Source organism: Microtus pennsylvanicus, chromosome 14 (assembly GCF_037038515.1).
Source record: "Microtus pennsylvanicus isolate mMicPen1 chromosome 14, mMicPen1.hap1, whole genome shotgun sequence".
Lineage (NCBI taxonomy): Eukaryota > Metazoa > Chordata > Mammalia > Rodentia > Cricetidae > Microtus > Microtus pennsylvanicus.
Genome location: NC_134592.1, coordinates 31,859,227 through 31,873,864, shown reverse-complemented (window position 1 = coordinate 31,873,864; position 14,638 = coordinate 31,859,227). Strand labels below are relative to the sequence as shown.

General features: G+C 44.9%; 1 protein-coding gene across 1 annotated transcript in view; it reads right to left on the bottom strand.

Moving 5' to 3' along the window:
- Window positions 1-11,075: 11,075 nt before the first annotated feature.
- Heatr4 (HEAT repeat containing 4) overlaps window positions 11,076-14,638 on the bottom strand; it is a 37,025-nt gene continuing 33,462 nt past the window's right edge. The window contains exon 17 of the mRNA XM_075948237.1: window positions 11,076-11,338. Within this exon, the coding sequence (XP_075804352.1) occupies window positions 11,168-11,338 (171 nt within the window). The 3' untranslated portion in view covers window positions 11,076-11,167. The remainder of the gene's footprint in view (window positions 11,339-14,638) is intronic.

The following is a 14,638-nucleotide window of genomic DNA, read 5'->3' as shown; positions in this document are numbered from 1 at the left end:
CATATACACATACACATGTACATAGGCAAATATAGATAGATAGATAGATAGATAGATAGATAGATAGATAGATAATGATAGATGAGAGAGAGAGAGAGAGAGAGAGAGAGAGAGAGAGAGAGAGAGAGATATTGAGAGAGAGAGACTGCTTTAAGCTCTGGGTAGTAATCGTATAGAAGTCATTACCCAGAAAGCGGATATAACCAAAATACAAAAAAAGAGATCTCAGTAAATTTATGTATTACCTTGCTATGAATGAGCAAGGTTATGTGGATGGTTAAGGAGCTACTTTGCAACACTGATCCTATGTGAGAACCCCAGGCTTCTCTACTAATTCCAGAGAATTCTATTGAGTTGGTTAAACTAGGGTCCAGGGACCTAATTATAACTGTGTTACCTGAATAACCTGTCCTCCAAGGCAAAAAAAAAAAAATCTATCAGAAGGCCAGAAGGCCCATAGGTCTGACCTGGAAATCACTGTAACTAAAATACTTGGTTCACTCAGAGACAGACACGGCTGGTGACCTGGGGACAAGCTCCAGAGTAGCCATTAGATTCGGAATCTATAGGTCAAATCAAGCAGTGTGCTAGTCTTCGGCTCTCTGGCTCAATTAGAGTTTTCCTCTAAGGTCAGTGAGTCCTTCCCACCTCTGGAATGAGCCAGAGGCTCTTAGAACAAAGAACTACTACTTGTAGAAGGAAGTATTCAGGGTTGCTTACTCAGAAGAGACATAGACTTCTTCATACATACCCATGGCTCATCTTGGACAGCTTAATAGCCATTATTTTCTTCAGGGAATATTTATTGATTCAGAGTTATACACTTCCTTAGATGTCAAGGTGAATGAAACTCCTCGCTGCAAGGCCCTGACAATCTGACTTTAATCCCTAGATCCCACAGTGGAAGGAGAGAACTGATTCCTGAAAGCTGTCCTCTGGCTTGTGCCACACACACACACACACACACACACACACACACACACACACGGAATAGAGGAGAATAAAAACATCTTAAATTAAGTACATTCTCTAGGCCAATAGTTGATTGCTAAGGATATAAATAAAAACTAGATAGTGGTAAGACATCAGCCTAAGAGATCTCGAGTCTCTTAGCAATCTAGTAGGTGAAAAAAACTATTTTTGGACTGGAGAGATGGCTCAGTTGTTAAGAGCCCTTGTTGCTCTTGTAGAGGACCTGGTTCAGTTCCCAGCACCCACATGGCACTCACAACCATTCATTCCTCCAGCCCCAGGGGCTCTCATACTACTTTCGATTTCCAAGGGCACAAATTATGCATGAGGTATATATATATAGATACAGACCAAACACTTATACAGAGTAAAATAAACAAATCTTCTAAAACCTATATTTTAAAATATACTTAGATATTTAATATATATAAATGTTTAAAATATGGATGTATATACATACATACATATATATTTTAAATGGAGACTGTACTTTTGTTTCCCAGCCACCCAGACCCCAATAATCACATAGAAACTATATTAATTACAACTCTGCTTGGCCAATGGCTCAGGCATATTCCTAGCTAGTTCTTACATCTTAAATTAACCCATTTTGATTAATTTATGTATTGCCACAAGACTGTGGCTTACCAGTAATGTTCTGGTATCTTTCTCCTTCAGCAGCTACAAGGTGTCTCTCTCTGACTCCACCTACACTCTCTCTCCATCTCTGTTTGGATTTCCCATCAGACTTTACTCTGCTAAGCCATTGGCCAAAACAGCTTTATTTGTTAACCAAAACAAAAAGCAACACATATACAGAAGAACACCCTACATCATTTTTTTTCTTGGTTTTTGAGACAGGGTTTCTCTGTGTAACAGCCCTAGCTGTCCTGAAACTAGCTCTGTAGATCAGGCTGGCCTCGAACTCATTGAGATCTGCCTGCCTCTGCTACCCTAGTGCTGGGATTAAAGGCGTGTGCCACCCCCACCCGGCTGTCTGGCTCGTCTAAAACATTTTTTAAACTATATTTTATTCTAGTGACTGAAGTTAGTGAAACAGCCATCTCAGGAACCTTAAGATTCACTTTTCACTGAGCTATGGTGGCACATGCTTTTAATCTCAGCTCTCCGGAGGCCAGAGGCAGGCAGATCTGTGTGAGTTCAAGGCGAGCCTAGTCTATAGAACCAGTTCCAGGGCAGGCTCCAAAGCTACACAGAGAATTCTGTATCAAAAAACCAAAACCAAAACAAACAAAACCCAAAATAACAAAGGAGTAATTTTTCACTCCCTTAGAAAAACAGTATTTCTGTTCTTTAGAGGAGGCCAACCTGAACAGCCTTTTCTTTTCAATGCATCCATGGGTGAAAGATGCACATGTCCAGGAGATAAGAACTAGGTGCTCAGTGGTTACCCGCCCTGCCCTAGGCAGAAGTCACTCCAAGTCACAGCATCAGAACAAATAGGGCTTTTCCGTTGTTACACAGAACCTATACATATACATACCAAGTCTCAGAATGAGCTACAGGAGTCATTTTCCTGGGTACTCTTGTACAAGTCACAGGGTTTTGTCTGTGTTTATATGTTTGTGTGTGTGCGGCCAGATGTCAATGCCAGGTATCTGTTTGATTGCTTTTGGCCTAATTTTTTTAAACAAAAAACAAAATGGGGATCTCACGCTGTAAGATACAGCTGGCCTGAAACTATGTAGACTAGATTGGCCTTTAATTTCCAGAGATCCTCCTGCCTCTGCCTCCCAAGTGCTGGGTTTAAAGGTTTAAAGGTGCATACTTCCAACCCTCGTGTCTCAGTTAGGGTTACTACTGCTGTGATAAAACACCATGATCAAAAGCAACTCAGGTAGAAAAGGGTTTATTTCACTCACGGTTCCATTTAACACTTCGCCATCAAATGCAGTGAACTCAAGCAGGGCAGGGACCGGGAGACATGAGCTGATGGAGAGGTTGTGGAAGGGTGCTGCTTACTGGCTTGCTCCCCATGGCTTGCATAGCCTACTTTATTTTATTTATTTATTTGTTTATTTTGTTTTTTCAAGACAGGGTTTCCCTGTGTAACAGTCCTAGCTGTCCTGGAACTAGTTCTTGTAGACCAGGCTGGCCTCGAACTCACAGGGATTCACCTGCCTCTGCCTCTCCAGTGCTGGGATTAAAGGCATGCGCCACCATGGCCCAGCATTTTATTTTATCGCTTCTCTGTATAGCTCTGGCTGTCCTGGAACTTGCTCTGTAGATCAGGCTGGCCTCAAACTCAGAGATCTGCCTGCTTTGCCTCCGAATTGCTGGGATTAAAGATGTGCGCCACTGTCAGTTTCAACTTGCTTTCTTGTAGAACTCGGAACCACCAGCCTAGGGGTGGCACCACTCACAGTGGGCTGGATCTTCCCACACCAGTCACTAAGAAAATGCCCTCCAGGCTTGCCCACAGTGTGATCTTGTGAAGGCAAATTTTCACTTGAGTCTCCTTTTTCTCTGATGACTGTAGCTTGTGTCAAGTTAACATAAAACTAGCCAGCACCCCTGGGTAAGACTCAAAGGGCTTGCACTTACATCGGAGTTCACTGATTGGCTAGACTGTGGCTGGCCAGCAAGCCCCAGGGATCCTCCTGTCTTTACAGCCCCAAGCCTGGAACTACAGATGCAGGCTGCCCTTGCCTTTGCCTTGCCCAGCTTTTATGCGGATTCTGGGAACTGAACTCAGATCCTCAAGCTATGGAACACGCACTTGACCTACAGAGCCATCTCTCCAGTCCCGTTTGTTTGGTTGTTGTTGTTGTTTGAGGTGACATCTAAGTAGTTCAGGTTGACTTTGACTTTGCAGTGTAGGCCACACTAGTCTCACACTTAGGCCCTTATTGCTTCAACCTCATGCCTGGTAGGATTGCGGGTGTGCACCGCCACCATTCCTGACTTGTTATACAATCTCACTTTCCTCGTGATTGAGAGAGTATCTACTTGGCTTGTTACAACTAGAAGTCATGTTTTAAGAGTCGCTACAGCAGGGCAGTGGTGGCGCACCCCTTTAATCCCAGCACCTGGGAGGCAGAGGCAGATGGATCTCTGTGAGTTCAAGGCCCACCTGGTCTACAGAGTGAGTTCCAGGACAGCCAGTTACACAGAGAAACCCTGTCTCGGGGTGGGGTGGGGGAGTCACTGGAGCAGTATCTGGCCACTTTAGGTCACAGAGGAATGGTTGATGGGATGGGATTTAGTTGTTACCATAAGAACAGACAACCAGAAAGCCACCAGGAAGTGACTTATATGTGCAAACTGACATCTAGTGGTGTATTTTTATAACGTGGGCCAAAAGTATAAGTTAAAGCTGGCTGAAAATTTAGTTATTGAGGTAAATAATTAGACAGTGACAGAGCAGCCGGTTTTATGAGCATAGCAATATTTAGCTCTCATCAGCAACTTTCGAACTTGGCTGTGGATTAGAATGATTTGTGAAGCTTTCTGAAACCCGCTAACAGAGGGCATGGTGGCGCACACCTTTAATCTCAGCACTCCAGAGGTAGAGGCAGGGGAATCTCTGTGAGTTCCAGGCCAGCCTGGTCTACAGAGCGAGCTCCAGGTCAGTCAGAGCAACACAATGAGACTCTGTCTCAAAAAAACAAAAAAACCCAACAACAATAAAAGAGAAACATGCTAATGTCTGGATCTCACCTTCTGAGAGATTCTGCTTTAACCTGCAGGAGTGTAACTCAGGCAATCTCTGTCTCTCTCTCTCTCTTTTTCTCTGTCTTTATCTCTGTTTTCATCTCTCAGCTTTAAAAATCTTTCTAGCAGTGACATTTTAAAAAGTGACTTTAACATGTAACCAGAAGCTGGACATGGTCATAATACTTGTGATTCCAGCACTTGGAAAGAAAAATCAAGAGTTCACGGCCAGCCTGAGCTACAGGAGACCGTATCTCAAAACACACCCACACACGTCTTCACATCATACCCACACACACACATCATACACATACACAGACATATCACACACACATATACACACTCATATGCTGTGCATCGCGCCCCCGTGTCTGCGCTCTGTGAGCTGGCACCCAGTTACTGAGCTTCGGGCAAGGGGCTGGAGGTTAAAACACACAAACACACACAGACAGAGAGACAGCGACATGGGTCATCCTTGAATTCCCCAAGATTGCCCCCTTTATTGTGTTCAGGGGGCAGATGCTATAGAGATAGCCACGCCCCAGCCAAACCCACCAGAAACCACTCTCCTGCCATCAGGAACTCCTGAAGGTCTCGTGCTCAGAGCAGCTGTAGGCACTCAGATCAGGGGATTACAGGAAATTTAGGATCTGGGGTCTCACTGCTCCCAACACTCACACATTTATGGACCCAGGTTGTGAACAACGGCTGTGGCCCATGAATAACTATTTATTATTCTCCTCATTATATAATTGAAGAAAGTAAAACCCAAAGAGTTAGGTAGTTGCAGCAAAGTCACTTAGTAGGCAGAGAAAATTTGACCTTGATTTTCCTATATACCCCCATCTGATGTTGTCTTTGCAGAGGTTTTTGTTTTGTTTTGTTTTTGTTTTTCGAGACAGGGTTTCTCTGTAGCTTTGGAGTCTGTCCTGGAAACTAGCTCTTGTAGACCAGGCTAGCCTCAAACTCACAGAGATCCACCTGCCTCTGCCTCCTGAGTCCTGGGGTTAAAACACATACACCAACCACAGCCTGGTTTGCAGAGGTTTTTAGAAGTCTGATATACTCCGAATAGCTTCCTCATATAGCAGTCTTAAATATGGGACAGTAAGGCTTGACCCAGCTGAAGCTCTGCAAATGGCTTGGGTTTGGTGGGAGAGCATAGTCTAAGGAAGGCACTGGCTATCTGACGGTTTCTGTAAACTCATGAGTTTAAACTTGATGAGTTTTAAATTTGTGAGGTTAATTCTGAATCAAATTGCTACAAGATAAACATTCAAGAAATATATTAGAGATATCAGAAACTAAATTATTGGTCCACTATTGAGGCCCAGAAAAATGTTAACCACTTACATATCTGAGACACTTATCTGCTAGGCATTAGTCGGTGTGGAAAGGAAAACAGAGGGTCCAAACCCTGCTATCTGGGACCTTTTGCTAACTTGACCTCCCACAGGGTTCCTCAGAGGACGGGTGACATCGGAAGGACAGAGAAACTCGGATTTGTTCCAAGCCTATCCGGTACAAAATAAAGCTCATTGCGGACACAGGAAATGAACGGGGCTCTCTGGGTCAGGAAGGGAGGCTGCATCTCTTAATCACACATAGGGACCAGGCCAAAGTCTGCCGATGCCACACTTAAGTAATTGCCAGGATAATTTCCCCGAATTTTATGGTGAATGTTTCTTTGATTGGCTCTTGGCAGCATGTAGGAGCAGGTTGAGGCACTAAGGTTCAGCCAAGCGAGCAATGCTCTAGTAATCATCCTATGAAAAGGCTATATTAGGGGCCACAAACTCAGCCAGAGGACTGACTTTGGCCCACAGATATTTCTGGCTCAGTGCTAGCTGGCAGTGTTTTCAGTATTTTTCAATTAATTGCCAACATTCAGCTCTGGGGAAAGTTTACATAAAAACTCTGATTTTTGTTATGAGATATAGTGTGTGTGTATGTTTCTAGGGGTTGAACCTAGGGCCTCATGCATGCTAGGCAAGAGCTCTACCCACCATTCCTCAATATATGCTTCGTTTATTTTTGACACAGGATCTTATGTAGACCAGGCTGGCCTAGAATTCGCTATGTATTATTGGATGAGGTTGCTCTGAAGCACATTTTGTAGCCTAGAAGGACCTTAGATATCTGACCTTCCTGCCTTCTCCTCCCGAGTGTTAGGATTACAGGCGAGTGCCACTGTGCTGTATTTATGCTGGGGATCAAACCCAGGGCTTCCTGCATGCTCGCCAAACACTCTGCTGAGTTTCATGCTCAGCCCATCTTCTATTTTCTGACACATCCATGGTGAACTTAGTGAACATTTGCTGGAAGGCCATTCCTTAAGGAGCAATGGAGTAGGGGACAGTGAGGTCACCCAGTAGGAAAGGTGAGGTCACCCAGTAGGAAAGGTGCTTGCTGCCAAACGTGATGACCTGAGTTTGGTTCCTGGGACCCACGTGGTAGGAGGAGAGAACTGATTCCCAAAAGTTGTCCTCTGACCTCCATACCTGAGCCATGACACTTCTACACGCACTTATGCATGCACTTCTACATGCACACACGCACACACACACACACACGCACGCACACACACACACAAAATAACGTAATAACAACAAGAAAAGAAATTATGGGTCAGAGTGGGAAGATGAAATGATAGCCATAAGAAACTGTGGGAAGACGAAAGCTGGTTCTAGCACGCGTGTTTTCTTCCCTCCAACCCTTCTCCATCGATCCCGTCTGCTGAAGTGATTCCCTGAGAACTTAGATGGAATGTATAAACTGAGAGAAACACAAATCTTGGTTTAAAATGGGCTCCTTTTCCTAGATCCAGGCTAAGAAGACACCTGTTCTGTGATTGTTGTGGTTTGCATGCTGGGCCAAACAGAAGCTTCCTTTTTTTTTCTTTTTTCTTTTTCTTTCTTTCTTTTTTTTTTTTTGTTTTTTTCTAGACAGGGTCAGAAGCTTCCTTTTATATCAGGTTAGGGACGAGCCACTCAACTAGTCAACCTGAGACCTGATGAAAGGAAAGAGGGGGAGAGAATGGATGAAAAGGAGAACGATGGACACATTCTATGAGCAAAGAAAATCAGCCAGCAAGGAGAGGTAGGCCCTTTCAGAATGGTCACATTTTGTTAGTATGAAGAGATATGCAGAACCATGAGGGTTAGGCACAGGGACCCCAGCTCCTCTGTTGTAAAGATACAAGTGAACAACGCTGGAAGCCAGAGAGGAGAAAGAGGCAGCCATTGGCTTACTTCCCCCAGCCTTTCCCTCCCCTCACCTGGAAGGTTTTTTCTCCTAGCTCTGCTGTCTAAATCTTTCAGTCTCAGATCTGACGAAAGCTCCCAGGCTCTCACGATTTCCCCAGGTCCCTCCTCCCCAAACCTCTCCTCCCCAGATCCCTCCTCCCTACATCCCTCTGCCCCAGATCCCTCCTTTAGCACAGCTGCTCTATGCCTCACAAGTCCCATTAGACTGAGCATATTGTCCTGAAAGAATCTTGCATGTGTGTATTATAAAACCCCTTGTAAACTCCTCGAGAACAAGGGCTGTTTCTTCTGTTCCTGCTTCATCTCCCATAGTGCTGATGGCCTAAGAGACCCTCTGTAGGGCCCTGCTGCCTCCCAGACTGGAGAGTTCAGTTTAGCTCTCAAGCTCTTGCCAGCAATGCAAAGGGTACACAATAAAGTCCTTTCACTATTAAGCAACAGATTCAAAGATAGACGGGCTGAGAAAGTACACCCACAGAATCATGCATTGTCTCAGATCTCTCCTGGGAGCCAGAGCCTGGGATCCTCAGGTTAGATGTGGAAGTAACTTTGATATACTGTATGTGATGGCATGTCTCAAGTTAGGATTTCATTCAGAAGAAATGGATAAACTAGTTGATTAAAAACATGGAAGTGGGAATGTTCCTCAGCTTTTGTTTAGCGGGCCCGGGGTCTGGAGTCCAGGAGCAGTAGAGGGCTGGAGTCCTAGGTCAGCACTACAAATAATAGGAGTTTGGGTTACTTTAAAGGATCAAAGGAGGCAAAGATTTTTTTTAAAGCCATTAGTTGGTATTTCCTACAGCTCTCCCCTGTCATGGTTCATAGTCAAGAGTTCACAGAGGGAAAATATTGCTTTTCATATTTTAATGCTGACAGTGCTACCAGAAGAGAAAATGTGGAGGGGGAAGGGTTGTCTCACACTGCCTTTATTTCCTTCCCTCCATCTTCACTCCTTTCTTCCCTCCCCTTCCTACCTTTCTTTCTAGCCAGGGCCTCAATAAGCAGGCCTAGCTGGCCTTAAGCTCACAGAGCACTGCCTGCCTCTGCCTCTCAAATGCTAGAATTAAAGACATGAGCCACCATGCCCAGCCATCTGCCATTATTTCCATTGCTGAATGTTTCAGTGCTTTTTCGGGTATAAATAGCAATCAGTATTTAGGAAAAAGAGCTAGATTCACACCTCTTTTGTATTCTGAGTTTCTCCTTTTCCACGGTTATTTTGGGTATCAAGTGTACTTATAGAATTCCATCTTCTGACACATACAGATTTCAGCTGCTCCTCAATGCCTAAATCTTTTTTTAACTAATTTTTAAAATTCATTTTATATCCCAACCCCAGTTCTCCCTCCCACCCTATGCCTAAATCTTTAAAGCATTACATATACTGAAGAGAACTCATGAGAACTGTTAGCCAGCCTTGGGAAATTCTGGAGTTGTATCCTAGGAATCTAAGCGTGCTCACACCCAGAAGTGCAGTGTGATGGGGTTGTGTTGGCTTTTTATTTTTTTGTAATGGTCATGTGATATCCCTTTATAGCTCCCTGTGGACTGCAGTTAAGGAACTTTCGGTAGAACAAAACTGAACATGGGGACATACACACACATATAGACATAGACACAAATACACACACACACACATACACACACACACCACCCGGGAGGTTTCTTAAACAAACAGGATTCTCCTCTAGTTTTCCGTGAGAACCTTGTATATCTTGTGAAAGATTCTGAGTCTTTTATACTTCTTTCTACTCTAGTACATTTACAGGTCTGACATGTATACGGGATGAGACCTTCCAGGTGTGTGGAAAAATATACTCCGTCACTCAGTGTGGAGCCAGCATTCTTTCATCCCGTGTAAACAGCGCACAAGGAGAAGCCCAGTAGCAAGCCGAACCTGGTGGCACAGTTCTGTAAACTCCACCTATTAGGGAGGCCAAGACAAAAATGTGCCTGGATTACAGAGTGAGGTCAACAGGGCCAGCCTGGACAACTGGGTAAACACTGTCTCCAAACTTCAGAAGAGTTAAAAAGAGTCAGGTATGGTGGCGCATGCCTTTAATACTAGCACTTGGGAGACAGAGGCGGGTAGATCTTTTGAAGCTAGTCAAGTCTACATAGAGAATTCCAGACCAGGATTACGTAGTTAAGTGCTATGTGGTTTTTTTTTTTCTCTTTTGGGGTCCCGCCACCCAGCTCCCAAATAAATCACACACAGGGGCTTTTTCTTAGTTATGAATGCCCAGCCTTGACTTGTTTCTTGCCAGTTTTTCTTAATTTATCCCAACTACCTTTTGCCTCTGGGCTTTTACCTTTCTCTATTTCTGTAGACCTTTCTTTACTTCTTTCTTTGTGGCTTGCTGTGTAGCCGGGTTGTTGGCCCCTGATGCCCTTCCCTCCTTGTTCTCTTGCTTCTTTTACTGCTGCTGTGATCCTCCTCCTCCTCCTTCCCTTCTTTTCTCCTGTTTACACTCTCTGCCCTGCCTATCCTTGCTCCTACCTCGCTATTGGCTGTTCTGCTCTTTCTTAGACCATCAGGCGTTTTAGACAGGCACAGTAACACAGCTTCACAGAGTTAAACAAATGCAGCGTAAACAAAAGTCACACAGCTTAAAATAATAGTCCCCAACAGTTAAGATCCCATCTTAAACACACACACACACACATACATGAAGTAAAAGCAGGGCTAGGTTTGTAGCTTAGTGGTAGAGAACTGTCTTCTAACATGTGAGGGCCTATATTCAATCTCTAGTAACCTCCCCTCCCCCACTATAAAAGGAACTAGAATACTTGGGCATGGTAGCACATGGTAGCACATTCCTGTAGTGCCATTCTGGAGGCTGAGGCATGAGCATTGCAAGTTCACATTCAGGCTGACCTATATAGTAAACTCCAGTCCAGCTTGGGTCACATAGCAAGACCTGGTCTCAAAAATAATAAATTGGATATGGTGACTCGTGCCTTTAATCCCAGCACTTGAGCGGCAGAGCTATGTGGATCTCTGTGAGTTTGAAGCCAGCCTGGTCTACAGAGTGAGTTCCAGGACATCCAAGACTAAGTAGAGAGGCCCTATCTAAGATGATGACGATAATAATAACAAAAATAGTAAAGCTGATTTATAAAATAGTTTATCTTTGTGAACATAGTGAGGACATTGTACAGTATCAATGGAAGAGAGAGAGTGTGGACAAAGCATTCAGCCTAGATAGGATCAACTTCTCCCCACCTTTCACTGGTGCTGAAAGACAATCTTCTCAGGAAGTTGCCCAGCTAGAAAGATCTGGGTCAGATCCGAAGGGCCCCTTTTCGATTCTTTTTTCCCGGGCAGTCCGTAGGTCTCTGAAAAACGGTGAGCAACTTTTCTGTGTGGGGAGTTGTACAACAGGACTCTTTAGCCAGGGACTCGGGCTTTTGGGCAGCACCCTCTGCAGAGAAATATTAACAAACAGTCTCGGGTGAGAAAGCAGATCAATTTAAGCCAGGTTATTAGAGTAGCTAGGAGCTATTAAATTCAATAAGAAGCTAGAAGACTGTCTCCCTTGACTCTGGCCAACCTAATGTGGAGAAGAGGCCCCAGTTGCTCAGTAACAAAGTTTGACCGTTTGCATGCCGATTTGAAGGGCTAGCTTGTTTATCATTCTGTTTGATCCCTGGTATCCACATGGTGGAAACAGAACTGAATCTTGCAAGTTGCCCTCTGACTTCTCCATGCCTGCTCATTCTGGGCAGTTTTATGTCAATTTGACACAAGCTAGCCATCTGAGAAGGGAATATCAATGGGGGAAATGCCTTCATAAGATTGGGCTGTTGCTTAATGCACAGTTTTGAACTATAAGCAACGAGCATTCATATATTTGTACACATAAGAATTTTATTTGAAGCAGGGCTTCACTATTTTGTCCAGGTAGGTCTGGAACCTGTGAACTCATGTGATCCTCTTTCTTCAGCCTCCCAAGTAATTGAAACTACAGGTGCACACCATAGAAATGAAGGTTTACATTTTTATTCTTTAATTTGTTTAAGATATGTATTATCATGCATGTGTCTGTGTGACTATGTGTAGGTATGTGCACTCGTGTGCAGGTGCCTCTGGAGGCCAGAAGAGGGTGTCAGATCTGCTGGAGCTGGAGTCACAGGCAGTTGTGAGCCACTTACATGAGTGCTGGGAACCAAGCTTCCAGTCCCCTAAGAGCATCACTCCTTCTTAACTGCTGAGCCATCTCTCTAGCCCCGGGTGAATGTTTTGGAAAGATAGCTTTACTGGAAGTAGAAGCGCTTGATGAAACATAATGCTGAGTTTTGATAATGGTGGCGTGTCCTCCAAAGTTTATATTAGGGTTTAACAATAATAATCACTTTTAGAGTACCATGATATAATGGGTCCCCCATTCTTTCATATTATGTATAGATGTAAGTAGGAACACATATATACATATATACTGGCACATGTGAGCCCTAGACAAATTCTGGTGCAAGTCTTATTTTGCCTGATTTCTCCCTAGCCCCATTTATAAAAATACTACAGAGCCAAGTGTGGTGGCTCTTGCCTATAGTCCAGCGCTGAGAAGGCTGAGTGAGGAGGGCCGTGAATTTGAGGCCAGCCTGGCTCCACAGTGAGTTCCAAGTCAATCTGGGCTATAGAGTAAGAGCCCATCTCACAGCAACAACCTCCCCAATACACTCAGGACATTATTTCAAGTCGCTCAATGACAGACACCTATGGAAATAGTTATTAATAGCCGCTTCTGTAGTGAGAACTAAGTGAGGCCACAGGAAAAGTGATGAAGTTCAAGATAAGTCAGGTCCCCAAAGGCAACTCCCAGCTACAGGGGAAATGAGAAGACAGAGATAGCAGCAAGACTCTTTATTTAAGGAAATCACAACGTGTTCAGAAAAGAAAAGGATGAGGTCACAGGAAGGGCTGGGAGGAGAAGATATTTGTACAGCATGTGGAAATGACAGACTTTGCGTCTTCCAGTCGCTAAACACAGGCTCCTCAGCTATGAAGCAGAGAAGCCCAGAAGATTCCCAGGTTCACTTCACCTCTGTCCTTTGTCACCGGGAAAGCACTCTTTTTGAAAAGAGAATCCAATTTCCAGTGTCACCTATGATCCGCACTTTGTCTGCATCCACCCCGGAGACCTAATACCAGGATTCTTCCAATACACTCAGCCTTTATGTCACCTAGGAAAGAAGCTCCCGGGGCTGGGAGAGTGTGGCTCAGCTGGCAGAGCTCCTGTTGTAGAGGCATGATGACTTGAGTTTGGATCCTCAGCACCCATGGGACAAGCCAGGCTTGTAGGCCCAGCATTGGGGAGGCAAAGACATGAGGACCTCTGGAGCTTACTAACCAGCCAGTCTTCCTGACCCCTGAGCTCCAGTTTCAGGGAGACATCATATCTCAAAACAGGAAAATGGTGACAAAGGGTGACACCCGACATTGACCCCTGGCCTCCACACCCACATGTGAGTACACACACACACACACACACACACACACACACACACACACTTTAAAAAGGAAGACAGGGCCCAGAGAGATGCTCAGCCATTAAAAGCACTAGCTGCTCTTTCAGAGTACCCAGGTTCGATTCCCAGCATCCTGACTGTATCCTGGAAATCCACAACTAACTATAATTCCCGTTCCAAGGGGGATCTGATGCCCTCGTCTAGACATATGTGGTGCAGACATACATTCAGGCAAAACACCCATACACATGAAATAAATCCCAAAAATATTTTAAATTAAATTTAAAAAGCAATAACAATGGTTGTTAAAAAGTGAAGGCTGTTCCTCTTGAGGCCCCTTCTTCTAGCCCCCCCCCCCCCCCCCGCAGCCTTCTACTAGTGCACAGAACTAGGTAGGGCCCTGGCTGCTTTAAGTCTCCACTGCTCTGTGCTGAGTCGGCCCCTTCCCAGCCTCTCACGATGGCCCCGTCTGATATAGTTCTCTGTGAGTTTTGTCACAGTAACTTTCTCCTGTCTGTGACAAAAATACCTGAAAAGCAACTTTCGGGAGGTGGGGTTTAGATGTGGACTTACAACCCACCCTGGTAGGGGAGGGCGTGGTTGTAAGAGCAGGAAGCAGCCAATCACACTTCCTCACAGTCAGGAAGCAGGGCTAACGGCGGAGGGGGGGGGGCTGTGCCCAGCAGTCGCTTACCCAATCCAGGTCCCCATCCATGCTATGGTGCTGCACACAATTAGAGTGGGTCTTACTACTTCAACCTCATCTAAACAACCGCCCAGTCTGTGCCCAGAGGCTTGCCACTTTAGTGATTGTAGATCCTGTCGAGTTGAAATGTTACGTCACACGTGCCGGTTAATTCACTTAAGCTTCCATGGGGCGTATGTAGAAATCATTTAAAATACCTAACTCCTGCTGCCACCCTGCCCCAATCAGGAACTCTATTCTAGCAGGCATGGTGGTACACACACACACACCTGCCCCCCAAGAAGGCATGCAGAAGCGGAGTCTGCTGGGGTCTGGAGAGATAGTTCCTTGATTAGAGAGCGTTTACTGCTCTATCAGAGGAGCAGAGAAAGGATTCCACAAACAACTCTAACTCCAGCTCCAAGGGATCTGGCACTCCCTTCTGGTCTCTGTGGACACACACACACACACACACACACACACACACACACACACACTCCCTTACTAAAAGCCAGAATCTTGAAAAAGAGGAGAGAAACAGAAACAACCTACTGGACATACTTGCCATCTC